At 32.4% G+C, this 21,955-nt stretch overlaps 1 protein-coding gene across 1 annotated transcript in view; it reads right to left on the bottom strand.

Annotated features, from left to right (window-relative positions):
* LOC129223337 (choline transporter-like protein 2) overlaps positions 1 to 21,955 on the bottom strand; it is a 66,994-nt gene that overhangs the window by 4,377 nt on the left and 40,662 nt on the right. Inside the window, exons 14-22 of the mRNA XM_054857904.1 lie at positions 18,815 to 18,907; positions 17,905 to 17,998; positions 14,054 to 14,289; positions 12,883 to 13,011; positions 12,735 to 12,804; positions 6,256 to 6,329; positions 6,088 to 6,158; positions 3,271 to 3,356; positions 1,048 to 1,132 (exon numbers count right to left, since the gene is read on the bottom strand). Coding sequence (XP_054713879.1) covers positions 1,048 to 1,132; positions 3,271 to 3,356; positions 6,088 to 6,158; positions 6,256 to 6,329; positions 12,735 to 12,804; positions 12,883 to 13,011; positions 14,054 to 14,289; positions 17,905 to 17,998; positions 18,815 to 18,907 — 938 coding nt within the window. The remainder of the gene's footprint in view (positions 1 to 1,047; positions 1,133 to 3,270; positions 3,357 to 6,087; positions 6,159 to 6,255; positions 6,330 to 12,734; positions 12,805 to 12,882; positions 13,012 to 14,053; positions 14,290 to 17,904; positions 17,999 to 18,814; positions 18,908 to 21,955) is intronic.

The raw sequence follows: 21,955 nt of genomic DNA, 5'->3' as shown, positions 1-21,955 counted from the left end.
AATTCCCTCAAGTTTATTTCAAATCTTAGTTGTAACCAGTAACATTGTAAAATCAGTTTCAAGTTCTCCCTTTTGTCTGTTGCATTCTAGTCTTTTTAGCTGCAGTAAAAATCATTCAAGTTAAGTAGATTGATTGTTTACTTTTCTCCCGATCACATTGTTAAAACGAAAATCCCCTCATGTTGCGGATCAAGTTGAATTGAAGAATAATGAAGATGTATGTATGAAGGCGCAAGAATGTAATTTCTATTATTTTTTAATTATTAACTTTTATTTAATCCAATGCTCGTATTAATTTGAAATTGGGTTTCATACATGTAAATTAGCTTTAATTTTAGGATAAAATAAGATCATTTCTATGTATCAAAATTTCTATATATCGAATTTTTTCCTACAATTTGCTACTTTGATATATGGAGGTCTGACTGTACTTCTCAAATGAATGTTTTTTTCATCTGATTGAATCAATAGGCATGTCATTTAATATATACTAGCGTTCGCCCAGTGGTCGAAATTCGACCATATTCATAACTGAATATTTGAAAAAACGTTATAATTTCCAACATTTTAAATTCTACTCTTATTCATTCATTTACTGCACATCTGGAAACATACATTTTTTTACATGTATAATGAAACTTCGATAAACAGAAGCGATTCTTGATTCCTGTTTGAGTGAATTGGGAATTAATGTTTTTTTTTTTTTTTGGATAAGCTGAATTTTGTGGAATCAATATATTTGATAAGCCAAATTTTATTTCAAGACTGTCGTTAGATTTTCCTTGCTGACATAACTCTATAAGTCAAATTCTCCCCCCCCCCCAATAATATGAACAAAAATAATTTTTGTTCATATTATTTTTTATATTTGTAGACGGATGTTATAAACTTATTTTGTTACTGAGCTCGTGTCGACTTTCGATGAAAGTTGGGATATTCTGATCATAATCTCCACCCCTTACTCAGGACAAAGTCACATAATACAGTGTATGCACATATATGAAAAGAGAAAAACTCATTAGAAAAGAAAATTAAAGATATACTTACAGAAGCATAGGAAAAGGGTATCAACAGCCATTCCATAAACATTAAAAAATGCAGATGCAATTAGGTATGAGCCAAGAGTGATAAACTAAAGAAATTTAGAAGAAAAAAACATTCTATCAATCATCTTAGAGTGAATGAATGCAATAATTGCACACATTGAAACATGGATGGCAAACAGGATTTTAATAGTGTCTCGTTAAAATAAATTAAAATGTATTTTTATTTTTACAGGAGTCAACCAAATGGTTTCCTTTTATGTAGTATTCATATAATTTTGTGTGATAAAAAAACAAAACATTGAGACATCACGATAACACAAATGTTTCAGAGCATTATGGATTTTTTAAAATTAATATTCAAACAAATTATTCTTATGATTAGTTGTCAGCTTTTTGCAGCATGCTGTTAGCAAGACTTTTAGGCTGGGATGTTCTCAATTACAAGGTAATACATGCTGTTGAATCTTCCATAATAGCTGTTTTAACCCTTTAAAAGTATCATAAAGTACCATTACATTATTTCAAGACCTATGGAACATTTTTGGCTAATATTTAACTTATTGGTACTTTAAATTTCTTGCATGCAATGTTTGGCACAAGCACTCTGTATACTTGCCATTCCTGCATATTTTTATTTGTTCAGGAATTTCACCTGTGAGGTTGGATAGCATCACATAATTAGACTTTTTAGTCTTTGTTAAAAATAAAACATGCAAGGAGGAAAAATCTTTTCAAGAAGCAGTGCTGTAGTTCAGGGGGGGGGGATACATGGGGGATGTCCTCCCTTAAAATATTTAGTTTTTTACTGTAAAAAAAAAATGAAAATGTCATGTAAATTGGGTCTGAACCACTTTTTTAGGTGAGCTCTCCCCCCCCCCCCCCCACAAACCCCAAGCTAAATTCCTCCAAAAAAATTTTCTAACTACAGCACTGCCAAGGAACAGAAGGGAAATCATATTCAGTTTCATGCATTGCATTACTTTTATTAGAATTTCATAAATGTCCCTCATAATTAGTTTCTACTGACAACATCAGCATTTTCTTGATTGTAAGCATTTTCTCTTAAGAAATTATTTTATTACAACATAGTTGTTGGGAGGGGAGAATCATTATCATAAAAAACAATAAAAGATTTCTTTAAAAAATTCAGAACATTTTCAAAAATGCAACTAGATTAATGCAACATAAATTTTTTGCAGTTCACTTTAAATTTGCATTTTATCACCTCATATGTTTTCATACTTAATCCAGGGGAAACCGAATTAATGGGTATTCTACTGGAATTAATGACCTCTTCCACACTGAGTTAGTGGCCAGGAGAAGTTCAAGGACATGAACTTCATTAAATCATTTTTTCACACTCCCTCTTTCTGGGATTAATACTATAAATGATGTCATAAATACATTTTGCTAAATGCTTATGAAGGATTTATATGAGTCATCAAGAATGAACAAAGGCACATTTTCATGTCCTGATAAGTGAATGAGATGAAGCTCTGAAAAACTGCTCCTAATGTGTTTCATTCAGTACTTATTTCTCCTTTTTACATAAGAACAGTATGGTGTTTCCCGATTCACAACAACATGCGCATCAAAAAGCCTATATGAACTTCAGTGAAAATGTCAACACAGATGCTGTTCTGAAGTAAGTGAATCTTGCCATGTTTCTACCTCCAAATTTGCTAAGTGCAATCACCACATACAAGTAATTAGTAATTATTTATTTTTTAATATATTTACAATATACACAAAGTAGGAAAAATATTTTTCAACTTCTTTTTATAGTTAGGTTAGTGCAGTATGATTCCTAATTACTATAACTATAATTCTGGGGCAAATAATGATCACCTAATTTTTATTTTAAAAAATAAAAGATTGCACATTGATATTAAGCTTTGGTTTTCATTCTATTTGAATTTAGATATATGCGGATGCAAATAAATTGCAGATTTATTATTATTTTACAGCCAACTCTCGATAACTTGAAGTGCCAAAGGACCAGCTAAAACCTTTGAGTTGTTGATCGAGTTTGAGTTATGGAAAGGTCCTCAACCTTCTCAAGGGTTTGGGATTCGATGAAACGTTCGAGGTATCGAGAATCGACCGTATATATCCTCTCCTCAGAGCAACATTAAGATATCCTACTGATACTCTGAGGTGACAATATTATATTTTATAGTAAACTTATATAATAACTTATAACTTTATTTCAAAATGTACTTACTATAGGTGGAAGCAGGTTGAAGTTTAGAGAAGGAATTCCTTTGTAAATTTTTTGTTCAGTGGCAAACAAGTAAAATGAAATAGTGGCTGAAAAATTTAATTAAAATTATGATAATGCAATTTATTTCAAATAGGGTGGACTGACCAGTGAATGAACATTTTAGCACAATTTCATTTTCAAGTATTGATAATACCATTAAAAAATGCAGAATTAGGTGAATGAGCGTAAAAGTATTTAATTGATAAAGAAATTATTATTTTTGAAAAATCGTTAGCACTTTTCTAGTTCTGTGTCAAATTTTTGTGTGTTGATAATGAAACAAATAACATCATCCCAGTGAGTGAACACCTCTAACTAGTAGACAAAAAAATTTTTTTTAGTCCTTTTCTTTTAGGACATGAATAGAAAGAAGTTACTAACTGCTGTTTATCTAAGCATGGGCACCCATATGCAAAATTGTAAGGGAGGGGGGGGGGGGCTCAAATATTTTAATCATGGTTTAGCAGGATATTTTCCCCATGGAAACCTTTTTCAGGACAGATTAGAGTCACTAAAATTTGACATTTTAAATAAATTATTCATTAATGTATGGAGAAGAAATGTTTTTACATTTTTGCAAAGAAAAAAGTACTAAAAGCAAGGAAGTTCTAATTTCTAAGGGGGGGGGGTAGAGTCCCTCTTGCCCTCCTATATGGGCACCCTCTATCTAAGCATAAACTTTTGAAACCTAACTTTAAAAAAAATCTGTTCATTCACTGAAGAGAATTCATTCCCCTCTCAGTCTACCCTATACAAAAGTATTAACTTCTTTCATAGTTTCGTAAATATTTTAGATAAAGCAATCCAATCTTTGTGAATGTACGTACACCTCTAAACATAAGCGGCTTACAAATCGGCGAATGAAATAAAGTGGCAGAAAATTCAAAGTCATCTTCTTGAACGAGATGAGCCGCATCGAGCTTGCAGACTCTTGTTGATTTCAGCAGTTGCGTCTGAAACAATGTCACTAATAGCAAGAGAAGAGAAACTGTCGGAAAGCTTTGAAAAGAAAGTGCTACGAACTATTTTTAGTGGTATCAATGACAGTGAAAATTGGCAAAAAACATACAACTTTGAACTTTACAAACTCTTTAGGTAAGTTGATTTTAAAAATTTATTAAGCTGAACAGAATGAGGCGGGCCAGTCATCTTAGAATCGAAAGTGACAGAGCTGCTTTGAAACTTTCAATGTCTTCCCTTCTAGAAAACAACCAACGAGTAGACGGTAAAAAAGGCGGGTTGACTGTCAAGACTCAGGACAGGGTTCGTACTCAATTTCAGAAATAAAATGAAGGGGTTTTGGAGTAGTTTTGAAGGAGTAAGATGAGATTTTGGAGGAATACTAATGGGCAGTCCTTAAATGATTGCACTTTTCTTTTTCAACATGTTTGACCCCTTCCCCTTTAGATATTTTTATAAATATATTGTTATAATAACTGTGTGGTGTTTTTGTCACCCTCTCTTTTCCCATTGTGACAATTTCATGAATATCTCCCCCTCAAGGCATGATATCACTTGTGGATGACACTTTTTACAATATCATAACTGCGATTAACTAAACAATTTTTTTTTTACACAATCACTTAATATAGCACATCTGCTTATGTATTTTAAAATATTTAATAATAATTAGACAAACTGACTTTTGCAGTTGAGAGTGTGGTGGAGGGAAAGCAATAATCATAAAATATGAAAAAATAGCCAAGCACCATTTAAGCATGCTTTACTTCACTTACAAAATGTCTTGGTCATCTAATAATATTTTTAACTTGAACTTTTATAACTTCTATGATCAATTTCTAAATTACATCTTTATGAAAAAATAAATATACGAAATTACTACAGTAAAATCACCCTTGTGACGAAGTTAGGTTGTCGATCAAAGTATTTTAAGTTACTGTCATAGAGGAAGACTATATAGTTAAAAAAGAATGAGTTTTGAAGGAGTTCAAAACAAAATGAAGGAGTTTGAAGGGCCCTTCAAAAAAAAAAAAAAACTTAAATGAAGGATATTGAAAGAGCATGCAAACCCTGCAGAATCAAAAGCTGGAGGTCCATGGCCAGGAGAACAGCCTGGCTGAAATTTTAAAAGAAGGCCAAATCCTACAGCAGGCTGTCGAGCTGACTCTGATGATGACGACTAGTTTAAATTTTAGCAATTTAGCTCAGAAATCAATGTATAAACTTACAAGATAGGACTTAGGACTAACAACATAGGACTTAGTAGCAAGATGAAAGTTCCGAAATTTTTTTCCAAACAATAATGGAAAATATGAACATGTTCCCGATTTTAGTTTATTTCTATTTAACTAAGCACTAAAGAAACGAATACCAACATAATCTATCAAAAATGCATATTGCTTGCCCAATCCTTAAAATACTTTAATTACAGTGAAAATGTGAAAAACACTGAATCTTGAATTCATCAATTTTATGCAGAGTTGATCTCTAGGAAATGAGCTTGTTAAATAAATGTACATCATACAATGCTAAAAGAAATTAAATAGAAAATTTTAACAATATTAACTCAGATTAAAAGCAGCGATTACATAAGAAAGGAATCACAGAAACTAATCAGTTTCAATATTCAAGGTTGTAAAAATAAAACAATTTCATACAAAAGATTGAAAACTGGAAACATTTCCAATCGTTTTTCAAACATGCTCACTGCATTATGTTTTCCTTCTTTCTAAAATAGTTTGCATGCCACACATCAGCAATTTTCTAACTTTCTTCTCATAAGCACACAAAAATACAATAGTCACAGCAATAATTTACCTGTGAATGCAACAACGACAAGTTTTCCAATAAATAGCAGAAAATCCGTTATTTTGTCCAAAACCACAACTCTAAAGACAAAAAACAAGAAAACAAACTTCATTGCACATTAAAAAAAAAAAAAAAAAATTTGCAGAAAAAAAATATTTGGCTAGAACATATACTAACCGAACAACATTTCTCATTAACAGCATAAAGGCACGCTTAGCTGAGACGCAGAAATTTTTCCCATAAACAGCAATCTGAAATGAGAATTAATTGACCTTTAAACATTTAAAAAACAACATTTGATAAGAACAAAAAGATGTATAGGCACTTTCAAATTTATAGAATTTTGGTGTTTTTGTTAGTCTCAGGTACTCACAAATCTGAACGAAAACGCTTTATTGTTTTGTAAGAAATTACTTTGCAATAACTACAATAAAAATAAGTACTGTAGTTAAAGCACTGAATTTGTACAACTTATCAATAATAATTTAATTTTTAAATAAAATTGAAAAAAAAAATCAAATAATAAATCAGTAAAAATATGTCTTTCAACAAAAAAAAAGTATAATAAAATCATATTTTGGAACAGTCTTGAAAAATTTTGGAGGGGTATAAACCCTAAAAATCCACCCCTTAAACACAGCCATGATTGTAAAATTAATGATATAATTCTTCCAAGTAAAACCTTAAATAATTTTTTCAACATGGTATGGTTCTTACACAAAACTTTTCGACTGAAACAGTACATATGAGTGCAGCAGTTTTTGTTGTTTTAAGTGATGTATGAACTTGTTGTACACTCATGTCTGAAAATTGCAACACCATAAAGGAATTGTGCAAATGAACTGATATTAACAGGAAATGTATAGCAAGATAAGATGCAAACAATTAGAATTACAGATGTTGGGGAGAATTTCTAATCTCATAATATCTCCCCAATATTTTCTTTAATACTAGTAGAGTGAATTCTGAAATACGACTAATAAACTATTTCTAACTTGTATGACATTTATTTAAACAATAATGTAAATAGTTAAAATACTCTGTAAATGATAAAAATAAATACTAAGAACATAATCTCTCCACATGCTGCTTTTGCACGAGATAACTAATACTTCAATGCAAACTGCATGACTATCGACTAAAAACTTGGACGAAGAAACCCATTTGGAAATAAGCTAACTCCAGATCATCATTTTCAATAAAAGGTGAGCGGCACAAACAAGCAAGTTCGAATACCGATCTAGCGACCACCTACAACGACGAGAGTTGATCAAAGAGAGAGAACACAACCCGCAAGCAGTTTAAATATCCCCCCCGGGTCATGGTCATAAGCATATCCGAGTCACCTGAACGGACACTCATCACTGCTATCCTTAAGCACACGTGCCATCAGATCCCTTCTAGAAGCATCCATGTGACATCTACGGAGTTCCCGACAAAGGTGGACGAAAGTGAAACCAAACATTCGGTCGATTCGACCAATGTGAATGAATGCTGATAAGAATCTTTTACCCCAGTCAAACAGGATGATTGGTAATACATTATAAGTAAGGACAAGCATTCTTTTACTATTGGTGTTGTGAGGTGATGAGATAGAATTATTTACTGTTGTTATTAACAGGCATTTATGCCTAACAACAGAGACGTCGCGCATGCATGGACCGAGTTACGCCCCCTGAACTGCGGCGTAGACTGTATATAAAGGGCTGTAAAGGTTTTTTGGAATCATTGTATGATTATCTGCTGATGGTAGATGTTTCTCTAGTACTCAATATGCCTTGTCAAAAACGCAGAGCGTCATACAAACGCGTGACAGAATTCTAATGGGGCCTCATGATCTGCATGTGTGAGGATGAACTTATGTAGAGAGAAATCAATGCCCGCACGTGGCCTAATAACTCAACTGTGATGCAAATTGGTAAAAGATTGGACAGAGGACGATGAAATCAGCTAAAGGGCTCGCACCAGCCCACGCAACCAAACGACGCCACGGGATTCTTGACACCTCACCCCCTAGCTGTGATGGATTGTATAGCGTCCTCTTGTACGCTAGCACAGCATTGAAGATGGCTACAGGTGTCACATTTGCTGTATCCACAGTTAAGAGTCGACGTCTACTGCTCCAGGGCATGCATGAAAGGATTACCCTATACAGGATTCCCTTTACTCTCCACCATTGCCACTTCCGGCTTCAGTGTGCCCAGCAACACATCCAATGGTCTGCGAACTAGCAACAGATCATCTTCTCCAATGAGTCCAGATTTAATCTGAGCTCTAACGATGGATGTGTTCACATCAGACTAGGGTGGTCCTTATATGAGGTTGAAAAATAAAATTGTAAATTTTCAACGGGCCACCCCCTAGTTTTGATCTAGCATATAAAAAGAATTACTGTAATTTTTTGAGATTTTTAAGACAAATTTTAGAAGTTGCTACCGCACCTGAAACTTTTGAATTTTTGCTAAAAATTTCGAAATTTCGCATTTTCAGTAAAAACAACAGTATTTATTAAACATTTCTTACAATTAAAATTAAACACATCTATTAAGATTTTAAAAAACTCTCAGTCAATATAAATAAAAAACCAAATCACAGTATATTACCTCTTAAGGCAAAAAGGTGCTTTTTGTTCAAAAAAGGTGATTCCGGATTTTTGCCTCTGAACTGTTTTACTAGCAGCAACTAATACTGCTTTTGTTCTTCGTCTTTTGTAAGAAGTTTATTGTATTCTTCCATTAGTGTAACTCCATGTTCCATTGCATTATTTACAATTTTTAATGAACTAATCATTTCTTTACTTTGCTTGTAGGCTTCGTCTTCTTTCCATTTTGTCATAACTTTTTGTAGAATTTCTAAAGATATGCTCAAAGTTTTACAAAACTGCATTGTGTACATAGCTCGATGCAAAATCATTCAAACCCTTTTTAAGTGTTGCATCTGGATACATTTGGGTTCCCTTTAAAGGCTCATCATTACCTTTTCTTTTTAAAGCGTCCACCATCTTCCCTTTCATTTCTTAAGGAACACAATCGTGAAAAAATGCAAGAGCGACAAGCTCCTCTAGTAGATACCACAAATGGTGAACAAACTTGTTCATTGCACACTTTGAAGTCTCACAATAAATTATTTCATACTTTTTTATGCTTTTTAAGATTTGCAAATCATTTTTTGGGGCAAAACAAGCAGTTGCTGCTTGAACCAACTCTTTACGTAGCATTTGACTACAAACAAGCATATGTTGGGAATGCCAGTTTTTTCATTTTTGGAAAGTTCAAATTGATCTCTAAATAAATAAATGTTAAGAGCGTCAATTGCCTTTGCCAACCATTGAGCACGATTTAACCCCCTGGACCTTTGAAGCGTACTCCCCCTTTGAGAATTCCTCCAAGAAATATGATGGTCAACTCAAAAAGTTCTTTGTAGTCTTCTCGACGTTTGAATTGGTCAAATTGATTCTTGGCAAACTCAACAATATCTGGTGCATTTTGCATTATTTTCTCGTGGATAAAAATGTCAGGTACGGCAGTTTGAAAATTACTGTGCTCCAAAAATGTTTAAATAGTTTTAATATTAGTATTTCAGGTCCTGTTGATGATCCAATAGATTTAACTACAACAACCTCAAACATTATTTCAAGAACATGATAGCCATCCAGAGTGATTCTCCGTTAAATTTTTTCTCAATGAGGACACATGTTCCTTTTTGTGGTCCTATGTTTGTCCAAGTTGTATCAAAATACAGGCAGGGCTAGATTTAAGAAAGGGCAGGCAGAACTACTGCCCTGGGGCCTCCACAACAAAGGGGCCCTCACAATAAAATTTTTACAAAATATCCTAACTTTCACGGGTCAGCAAATTTTACGTCTTTTCTCACAGACATTTTTTTTTTTTTTGTATTTCTACTAACAATGCTTGCACAAAAAAAATATTATTATCGATATATCAGAAAGCCCTGATTGCAAGTATCAATTTTTTATTTGATCCAGCATTTTAGAGACAATATATATATATTTTTTTTTATTCATTTAATTTGTAATGTGTACCTATGAGTTAAAGAGATGATGTATTGTAAATATCAAATTAAAATAACCTTAAAAGTACATAACTTTTAAAATGAAATGTATGTTTAGATATAAATAAGAAACAGTAATTTTAAGTCTATAAATTATAAAAACAATAATATAAAAAATAAATAGCAATAACTTCAGGATGTATTTACTATTAAAGTGCTGATCGAAAATATTGGATATATACATATATATCAAAATATTCGGATATATATCCAATTATCAGATATTTTCAAAAATATGATTTTTTCAAACCCTGATTAAGGGCCTCCACTCCTTCGTTGCCCCGGGGTCTCCACACTTCCAAATCCGGCCCTGAATACAGGCATTTGACTTGGTCACTGATTTCCCAGGAATCTATGCTTTCGCAAACAACCGAAGCTATTGCTTCTCCTGTCCCCCATTGGAGTTTCGGAAGCGTAAGTAATTGCTCAATAGGTCATAGATGGCAGTTTTGTTTGGCACAGTGATGCTGACATTTGACCATCAAGCCAAACATCTGTAGATTTTCTTGTTGAAACGGGCGTTTTGCTGCTTGATACCACTAAAAAGAAGTGTTGTAAGCTAAAACATTGGTATCACTTTGATAATATTTCAAACCAGTTGACTAACAATTTTTAAATAACCTTTGATTAAGTCTACCTTAAATTAAGAAAGAATATTGGAAATCTACTTTCAGAGACATATATTCAACTACATAAAGTATCAGACTGCAGTCGAATCTGTTTTTGAGTCAAATTTAAAGCACATTTGCTTTTGTCACCTTAATTTTTCTACATATAAAGAAAAGAAAAGAAAGTAAGAAAGAAAAAAAATCCGCAAAATAATGGTGTTTGACAGAACTAACATTACAATTGCTTTTGCTTTCAATACTGTCAACTGGTTCAAGTATGAAAAAACAAGAGCAGCGGCGACATTATCAGTATTGTTCCCCAATGAATGAAAAGAAAATTCACCAGTCTTGCTCTTTGAACATATGGTCGCAAAATATCATATCAAAACATTAAACTTGAATTTGGCTCCCTTCTACCTTGTACCAGAAGGAAGGTAGACGTCCTGTGTAAATAGAAGGCAGTATCGATTTTTATTTATGCATTTTTTAGTTTACAGTAAAGTTCATTTGAATTTTGGGAAAAAATTCTGAATTTTAGACAACTTTGAAACTTGGTAGCGACACCTAAAATGCATTTGTTTTACCTGAAATTTTTGTAGTCTTATTTAAGACCGTAAACAAAAATGGAAAGGTGGCCCCTTCAAATTTCAAAACTTCATTTTTAAGGACCACCCTAACGTCAGACGTTACACATGGGAACGTCACCACCCAGAATGTGCAATCCAACGTCATACTGGCATAACGCCAGGTGTCATGGTCTGAAACGACATTGAATATCAAGAGCAGTCTCCTCTGGTCTGAATTACGGGTAACCTCAAAAGCGAGAGCTACTTCAGTGAGCTCTGTGACGGCGAAGTACTACCGTTTCTTCAGAGCTTTCCTAGTGCAGTGTATTAGCAGGATAATGCACGTCCACATATCGCTTGTAACGTACAAGTGTTTTTCGGTGCACAACAGGTTACGCTACTTCCTTGATCAGCCCGTTCTCCGAACATAACCCCCATATAGCATGTCTCGGATTGCGTTGGTCGGAAACTCGCCCATGTGTCTCGTCCAGAAGTTGGTACAGACGAACTTTGGCTTCAGATTGAAGCCATATGGGACGCTATTCTCAATTGCGACATTCAGCACCTCTATGATTTGATGTCAAACGTGTACAGGTTCACATATACAGGCCCGAATATATCCCCTTCTCTATTTCCCATCCCATTTTTGGACTGCACTAAATCAGAGTTTTTCTTCTCTACCGAAAGAAAGGAAGTAAACAATAATTTAAAATGAAAAGAAATAAAAAATAAAACTTGCCAAATTATGTGCAAATAATCAGTTACAGACATTTATTAGATTCAATTTGTCTAGATGCCTTTTGATGCTACGCAATGGCGCCAATTTCTTTCTTTTTGATCATGAAATTGAGTTATCGAATATTTCGACTCGACAAAATTCCGCTTATTGAAAATAAATACATGAATTCTCCATTCAGTTAGACGGGAATAAATATTCACTTGGGCTTATCCAAGTTTTCGACTCATCAAAATTCGGCTTACTGAAGTTTCACTGTATGATATAAAGAACTACCTTGTGACAGTAATTCCATTTTGAAAAAAAGTGCAGATTTGACTTAAGATAATGAAAAGGGGTGAAAACTCCTGCTCTGAGATTAAAAACATGTACACAGATAAGGAGACCAAAACTGAACAGCATCCTAACACGCACACTCAGTAGTCTCTTTGTATATAAATATATTTTTAAAAACTTTAAACGACATTTTAGAAGACAAAGCATGTAAAACTGAATTAAGGAAAAAAAAATTGGAAAAGAGTTAAAAGGATTGAGCAAATTTTTACAATAATGCGGCACAAGCTGCAGAATTCATTTCATTGTATTTAAGAGACAAAGTCTCAAAACTTGGTATGAGTTTAGAAGATGAATTTTACAAGTAACTGTTCTATGAAAAATATTTGGATGTTAACTTACCATTATATAAGCATTCTTGCTTATAAATCTCAAAAATTTCTCTAAACACCAAAAGCAGCATTTCATGCACCTGAAAATGAAAGAAAAAGTAATGGTCATTTGCTTCATCGACGGTAATCTTATTTTAAATTATCGAAAAGCAATTTACCAGAGAATGACTTTAGTGAATTGGTTGTCATATTTCTTGCATTTCTGATCGACATATTCTAACATAACACGTATCATTCTGACAACAGCAATGATCAAAGATCCAAAAGCCACAGAACCCATGTGATAGCTACGGGAAAAAAAAAAATCATATTTAATGTCATACGCAAAGATGATGTCTATTGCTCTAAGTTTTTATTGCATTTAAAAATTTGAGCAATGTAGTACAGATCTTATGTAATATCCCACCAGCTAGAAAGTTACAACAATCAATTAGGATTTTGCATGCTTGAATTCAGCTTAGTCTGAATAAAAGGCTTCCAAATCAAAAGAGTCAATTTCAACTGCCTCTTTTTCAAATAAATATGCTGTGACAAAATTGTGAAGTTGATGCTTATACACTCAAACTTATTATTATGCATTGGATAGGGACTTCATAAAAACAATGCATAAAAAAATTATCATTTGAAACTTCATGTGTAGCTATAAAAAGTTGTTTTCGCAACACAATTTAAAAATATTTTTTTATGCAGTGGTTAGGGATGGCATAAAAAAAGTCTCACATAGAAAATTACCCAAAAACTTGCGAAATAACTAGGAATTGTTTTTTTTTAAACGAAATCAAATTAAACCAAGTGATGATAATTTTGCTGAATTGTCAGACAAAATTTCCCAAATAAGAAACATTTTAGGAGGTAACAGTAAGCTCCTATCGGGGTGCCCTTGTTGCCACTTGAACATACTACCTCGCCACTAGTTTTATAAATAAGTTTGTCAATTCAGTCCTAATCTGATTGAAATTTTCATATACTGCACAAAAAAAAAAATCAGGTTTGAGTGTACTATGAATCTTTCTTTTGCAAAGATCAGAAAAGTAAAAGCTGTGTACTTGCACATTTCACAAACATAGTATTTATCAGACACAGAGATCAAAATTCAAACATTAGAGAATCTCCAAGACTTATCTTTGGAGAGAACTTTGAGGGAGGGAAAGAAAATAGCAATATTTTTTGGACTTTTTTACCTTCTGTGCCTTCCTAAAAAGTAATTGTTTGTGTTCAATGCCACATTTTTTCCACAACTTAATCTTTTCTTAAAAACTACTACTCAAAAATTACAATAAAAGATTCAATACACAAAAAAACTTGCAATATAAGTAATGGGGTTCTTACCGCATGCACCGATAGAAGCCAACAACCCACGAAAAACTGCTGACATTTTTCTTATCCTGGGTCCAATAATACGAGGCAAAGGCTCCAGCAAGCGACACTTGGCCCAAACCAATCGAGAAAAACAATCCCCAAAATAAGCCAAAAGTATTATACACATGAGCAGAAAATAAATTGTCTTTCAATCCATAGGTTTGAAATAAACATTTCATGCCTTCTGTAGTGGCATTGTTTATGAACTGAAATAAACCAAAAGAGCAAAGTTGTAATTATTCAAAGCTTAAAAATTATAAAATAACATTTAAAAAATTTTTGACTATTGCAATGATCAAGTATTTAAAAATCATAATGCTCAGTGCTCTTAATATTCCATATTTTTTTGGCACAAGCCCAACAGCGACTAGTGAGATAAAATTTAAAAATTGCTAGTGTGAGGGATACGGTGGCTGTGGCAAATACAATGATTTTTTTTTTACTCTTTGCTAAGTTTTGGAAATGTAATGCACTTGTTTCAAAAATGATGGAAAATGAGTCCAAATTTCAATTTTATTTGTGACAAGGTTTTACTTTTTAAATTCCTAACTTTTGAAATGGGGTAGTTTCAGCGATTTGTTTTTTTATGTTAATTGCTGCTTATAATCTGAATTTATACCATTAAGATTTTCCTATTTAATTTCTTGTAATATTATTTCATGTGCATTTATTTATCAAGCTCATTTCAAAGCAATCATCTTTGCAAAATATTGAGGAGTCCAGGATTCGGTGCTCCCGCATTTTTCACCTAGTTGAGGTTTCACTTTAATTAAAGTCTTCTAACTATATGATGTATGTTTCATTTCTTGAGCATTGAGTTAATAGGAATAAATTAAAATGAGGAAAATGTTGATTTTCGCTCAGATTTTCAAATGTTGTTTGAGTAAAACTTATCGGAATTTTTATCTCGCAAATAAGCCCGAGCCTCCAACTATAAACACAGTTTTTTTTTTTTGACTAAATTGCTCAAATTTAAGGGAAAACATACCGTAATTATTTCACTGACAGTTCATAACTTTTTATCAAACCCATTGAAGCAATCTTTTTATATTTTTACATCTGTCGTGCTAAAATTCTCAGTAGTGATCCGAAAAAAAAAGCAAAGTTTAAACTGCTTAATATTGGCAGTGCATACAATTTTTTTCTTTTCTTCTTAAATATTACAATGCGTCCCAAACATACATATTACAATGCGGTATTCTATTTTCTGGACTGACGATGTCCCCTCACCAGCAATGTTTATAAACCAATTTTACCAAACAATCTTAAAAATAAATAAATAAAAAACATGCAAAGCAAGTTAATTTGTATGCATCTAAACATTCAACAAAGAAGCACTCTTGGATTAAAAGCAATCGTGATCAACATCTCAATAATGTTTCAAGATTGCTTTCAAAGCAATCTTAAACATTATTCTTAGTAACCTGATTAGTTAATCAGGTGAAATATCATCAAGCGAAACTTAATTTATGAAAATTAAAAAATGTTTTTTTCAAATATTTTTATAATATGCCTTTTTAAACCATGAAATGCTACATATAACTTATTCAACACCGAATTTATATTAAAAAAAAGGGGGTGAGCAGTCGGGTAAAGTAAAGAAAACAATAATGAATCAAAAAACTTGAATGCAAACTCAATAAGCATTAAACTGTATCAATGACATTTTTATGCAGATAAAATTTATTAAATGTTTTCTGAAGTCGCAAAGGTGGTTTTGTTCTAGAGAAAATTCAAGTTCAGGGATTTGGATAATGAACACAGTCAACTTGCAGTAAAAAAATAAATAAATAAATGAAGGATGCAGAAATATACATATACGTATCCTTATACACATATATAAACCGCTGTAAAAAGAAAACAAAGAAAAATTAAGTACAAAAAACTAAGCATATAAAAACAATTAAAAAAAGTGCTAGATTATATAATTTCACAATAACATGTATATATATCTTAATATATAAAAATCTTCTGTGCGGACATTTGTCACCATAAGGTTTTAAACGGTTGGACCGATTTTGATCAAATTCTTTGTATGTAATTAAGTTGTGGCAAGCATAGTTTCGAAGCGCGAGGGATAGAGTCGGAAACGTTTTTGTTAATTAATTAATTAATTTAAACATCGAATGGTTATACCTCCCAAATGATTAATATTTATTTTAACCTATTGTTGAGCGAGAACTGAAATAAATATTTAACCCGTTGCCAAAGGACAATAAGAAAGCCAGTTCTGCTTTTTGTAATGAAATTTCCTACTGTGATATGTTAATTGGGAATAGATAAAACGTAGAGAGAGAGAGTGAAGCCCCCCCCCCTTCATTTCTTGAAAGCAACGATTTTAGGGTCCCGTGATATATTTTAAAGTAAAGTATTCGAAGGTTCACGCAAAACGAGTGTTCTGTCGTCGTAGTTAAACCATGTGACAGGATCAGTGCTTCTGGTTTTCCTAACCAAATGATCAGAGAGCAATGTAGCTAGCAACATTTGATTCTTGGCTAAAATCCATCTGAGTTTTGGCACCGATGCCAAGAATACTTTAAGGATTATCTAACCAACTAATCATTATATTATTAAAGGAAAAGATGGAATTTCAAGGTGAGACAAATTTTATTTTCGTCCAGATAAGTTACAACAGGGTATAGTTCTGTACACAAAAGATCAGTGCAGTGGAAGAACTTTATCTTTGGTGGAAAGAACAAATTAGGCAATATATGAAGTTTTAAAAGTTTTCGTTCAAAAGATCGGACCGCTAATCGGTCGGAGTTGGCTTCGCTCACTGATCGGCTGGATTGCAGTAACGTGGTGGCTTGGCAAATTTGGCCGTAAACAATAGAGTTGTGTGATCATTTGTTTACATTTTAAAGTTGCTGATAATGTAATTTATTGTGTTTTTTGTTTATTTGGTGAAATATTTCAAATTGCAAATAATTGTTTTTTGTTTTAAAGAGTTTTGTCATTTTAGTTGAAGAATGTGTTTATTTAATATTTGGGGGGGGGGGGGGAGGGATGAGTGATTTTCGCTTATTCAGAGAATTGTTTTTACCTTTATCATTTTTTTAACACTTAATATCTATGAGGACGCTTTTTATCCTTTGAGTATGGCTGAAGGAATAAATTATCAAATACAGGGGAAAAAATAGTTAATAAAACAACTGCTCAGTGGACATTAGATAAATCAAGTTGTAATAAATATACGCATTTTGACACCAAGCAGCTTAAAACATTTTCTTTTTACTTATTTTTTTTCAACAAAACGGTTCAAACACTTCATAGTTTATTGAAATTTTTTAACGTTTCAATTTACAAAGTTTGAACAGAACAACGTCTGTCGGGTCCTCTAGTATATATATACACACACACAAAAGAAAATCACTCGTCGAGATATGATGGGTGAAAATTGTTTCTACATTTGAATGAAGCAATTACCTGTTTGGTGATATTTTGATAGTTGAAATTGTAACCCTAACTCCAGTGGATTAACCCTTAACTCCAGTAGATAGCGTTTATTGTTGACCACTTTTTTGTGTCTTTATTCCTCTGAAATGACACAGTCTTACCAGTAAAACAGTTAAGTGACCGGATCCAGTTCAGCCTTGTCACAATAAAGCCTTTCCTTGCATGTTAAATATTACAAAACACATATTCTCAAATTATCATGCCATGGCGCAAGTTTCATTGTTGATGATTTCAGGAGCGTTACTTGAAAATTGGCTATTACACATATGAGGATATATTTATGTGTATGTGTGTCATTTATAATCACTCAATTTAGAATTAATGCATCTATCAATGAATTAATATTTATTTAAAAAAAATATTACCTTGCTTGGGTTGCATATGGTTCCATTTTCAACACCTGATCCCTCAGGAGCATCAGCAATAATAAAAGAAGCTTTTCCAGAAGAAGCAATATATCTGAGGTTTCATTTAAAGATAAATATTCCAGATGAAACATTCTCATTTTTTAAATGGGTTTTGCAGTTACACATATGGCATCTCAAGTTATCTTGGAGTAAACAAATACCTTACTTTCATATGAATGACTTAAAAATTCATTAATAATCGATGTTTAATAACCAACTTATCGATAGCATAACAACATTTCAACCGAAGTCTCATCTATAAACTAATAGCATGAATAAAATTATGAATTATATACAAAGAAACTCCTGTAATTTATTTATTTTTTGGCAAATGAATTACCTTTTTATTAACAAGAATATATACATTTTCAGAAGATATAAAATTCTTTAATCCAGCTCCCTGGGAGCAGTGAAGTCTTGTACCAAAAAAAAAAAGGAACCAAGGGAGCATAACTAAAACCAACGGACGACAACTAGTTTCTTTTTTACCACAAATAATGGGGGTGGTGGGAGAGTATGCTTTTGAACTTTCCAATGAGTAGATTGTTTTAACAAGCACTCGTTTTTGATACTTACTAGAAAAGGGTAAGACTACATTGAGATGCTAAAAAAATTCCCTATGTATGGAACATATGATTTAATATATATGTATAATTCAAGTAAAGATATTGGGTATCTGGTATTATTCACGTTAAGAGAAATTAATAGTTAGGGGAACATGTATATTCCTTAACTTTCCCCAAAAAGCAGTTTTTGGATTCTTCTTCAACTGAAAACTCACGATTCAATGCAAAGTTAAACACAATCATGTATTCAATCAGGCATAATGCTCTGGATTCATCTTATTTCACAATTAAGACAAGGATACAAAGCCACTGCAATCCAAAAAGCAATGAACACCGACATAAATAAATAAGGAATCACTGGAAACAACAAGGCTGTAAACATAGATCCCACAGCCCTGCAAGAAAAAAGTAAATATATATTAACATTCACACACATATAAACTTACTTGTATACTGTAGTAAATTCAACACCAAATTTATAAATTAATTTAGATAATATCTTAAGCATAGTATAGTAATTTATTTCACACATGAATAAATTGATTTGTAATTACCAGTAAAAGCATGGATTTTTTATTTTAAAGAAACATTTACAGCCCAAAACTTTAATATTGAGGTAGCTAGCAAAAATCAAACTGTTACAAAACTTTTTTTTTTCTTTTTCAATGATCAAATTACACTGCGTTTCAAAACAAAACCCACAAAAGCTTCTGACACCATTCTTGCTGATTCTTATGTAAAATGACTCCTTGAATCCAAATATGACCAAAATTTTTTGCCATCACTAGAGATGTAAAATTTCCGGAATTTTTGAAGTGGTGAAAAAAACTGGTTTTTTTACGGTTTTTTTTTGGGAAAAATTAGAAAAAATGGAAATTTTGATTTTTTTATGAATAAAATAAACAGCTTTGTGTTTCTTGGAACGTATAAAGGGTTAAGCATTAAAAAATATATGCTATCCACACATCTTCTTTTTCTGTTTGACAGAAATACACATAAAGGTCCAAATAAAAACTAAATTGGTTTTTCTTAAGCTGAACCAAAACTTTAACTGGAGCTCCAGTTTATTCATAAAGCCGTGCTAAGCACAGTAGTAAAAGCAGTCATACCAGCACTTTTGAACAAAACTGAGTTAGTAGAACCAAGTTGTTCTCTGTTTCGTATTTTACTTAATAAATAAAATGTTTTAGGGTCATTTAATCAAGAACTATTCTTTTTAAAAATTCTTTTTAAAAAAAAAAAGACATCTGAATCAAATATATGGAAAAGTCAAACTTTAGAACACAAGCTTGTGCACAACTACAAATTCCACTTTTTTGTTTAGCACGGCAGTATACAGGGTGCAGCAAAAAAAAAAAAAAAAATCTGACAAAAATTGTATCATCAAATGGAAGAAACGTAATTTTATTTTAATGAGTGCCTAATTTATTTTTGTTTCTCACTTTAGAAAATAGTTTACAGTATATTTCCTAGTTTATGAATTGTTTTTCGGTTTTCTTAAAATTTTAAGCAAAATAACTGCTATTTTAAGTTGTTTAACCGAGTAGAACGACAGTTCATTTGCTTGTTGTGCCTCGGCAAACAGTTTTTAAAACAGTATGCCATAAAAACGAACAATGAATATTTGAGTTAATCGTCAGCCATCTAAAAGTGAGTTTAATGAAATCTTTGGGTTTCCACGAGAGCAGTCGTTCGTAAGAGGGGAATTTGTGACCGATTAGGTGCGACTAAGGGAAAAAACAGCTCAAACAGAAGCTTTACGAGTTCCAAAAAGTTCAGGCATTCGTATGACTCCATAGATGCCAGAAATGTTTGAGACGGGCCGCAAGTACACGCTGGAAGAGATACCTTTCACTTATTTACCATTGAACCAGGTCATATCCTCCAGAACAATAGGAATTGGTCTGTAGACACGCCAAGCACATTAGAAAATGTTAAATATTGCCAAAATCCGAAATCAGGCTTGGTCTGCGATGGAATCAGCACAAACGAAAAAAAAATCTGTAGTTTTTTGTGGATGAGTGCCGTAAAATGAATCAAAAAGTGAACCAGAAGGACATTTCAAAAGTTATTGCACTTCTGTGGGCCTAAGAGCACTTTAGCAATGTAGACTGGACATTTTCCTTTAACTCCACACCGATTCATATGGCTGGCTGAAAAGACAAAAGTGGTGAAAGGCACATTGTTCAATGTGATATCATCTTTTGAGTGGGTGCTTTACTCGCTAGACCTCAATCCCATTTATTACACTGTATGGGCTATTTAGGAGGCAAAGGTCTACCCTAGGTTATACGTAAGTTTGAACTCTCTAAACCAATTGCTTTATAGGATTGATTAAAGGACTTGTGACCCTTGAATGAAAATTTCAATAAGCAGTTGCATCTCTGTATTACTGCAAAAGGCTGCTAGTTTGAAACCAATTAAATTTATTGATTGCTAAAGGTCTACTCATATTATTTTTTGTGTTTTGTTAATTTATTTATTTTTAATCAAGTTTCATAGAAAATTGATAGCCCGGGTTTTTTTTTTTTTTTGTCACACCCTGTACATTTGATTCGCACAATCAGCAGAAACATAGTTTTGTGGTTAAAGTTATGCTTGTTTGTTTCATGAAGAAGGAAAATAAATTCTTTACTAAGGCTGTTGGTTTAAGCTTTTTTGCAAAAAGTATTATTAAACGTTTTTTGATCTATATGCAAATTATATTATCATACAAAAACTTGCATTAATGTTAGACAGTATCTTATATCTTTAAACGAGCAATTCTTGTGGGTATATATATATTTCTTATCTCGGAAAAGGCTCTAACGATTTGGATGAAATTTTGGATTTAATTGTAGTTTAGCATTTTAAGTTCATCCACATCAGTGTTTTTTCTGTAAAAATGCGATTTTTTACAAAAAAAAAGTTTTTTAAAACAAAGTCTAATTGAGTTAAGCCTTGAAGTAAATTGTGAATTGACGCATCAGGCAGACGATTTGCAACCATAAGAATGAAAATTTGTCTCTTCTTGCTTTAAAATTCCAAACTTGCTTAGGGTTGCCAGGTTTGGTTGATATTGACCATTTTGGCTAATTTCAAATACACTTGGCTGAAAACAAATTCAAAAGCATTATGTAAAGCGATGTAAGGTTTTTTCTTCTTTTTTAAGTGAAACTATTGCTTGACCGTCCTATTTTATTTTATTTATTTATTTTCTTTTTACACTTCAAATAGTTTAACATATTTTTTAAATCACGCATCTAAATTTTATTTCGAAGAAGTGTATGTCTTGAGACTGTTTATGTTTTGTTGAGACAGTTGTTATCATTTGTTGGAATGGTTTGTGGATCATCAGTTTGGATGGATATCATGCTGTATGTAGCATTTTCTGGCGTAAAGTGACCAACTATACTAAAAGTACTTATTCGAAAAGAAAATCTCGATTGGGATAAAATCGTGAA

The sequence above is a fragment of the Uloborus diversus genome, chromosome 5 (genome assembly GCF_026930045.1).
Source record: "Uloborus diversus isolate 005 chromosome 5, Udiv.v.3.1, whole genome shotgun sequence".
NCBI classification, from domain to species: domain Eukaryota; kingdom Metazoa; phylum Arthropoda; class Arachnida; order Araneae; family Uloboridae; genus Uloborus; species Uloborus diversus.
Note: the sequence above shows the minus strand (reverse complement) of the source record. Positions and strands in the feature narration are given on the sequence as shown.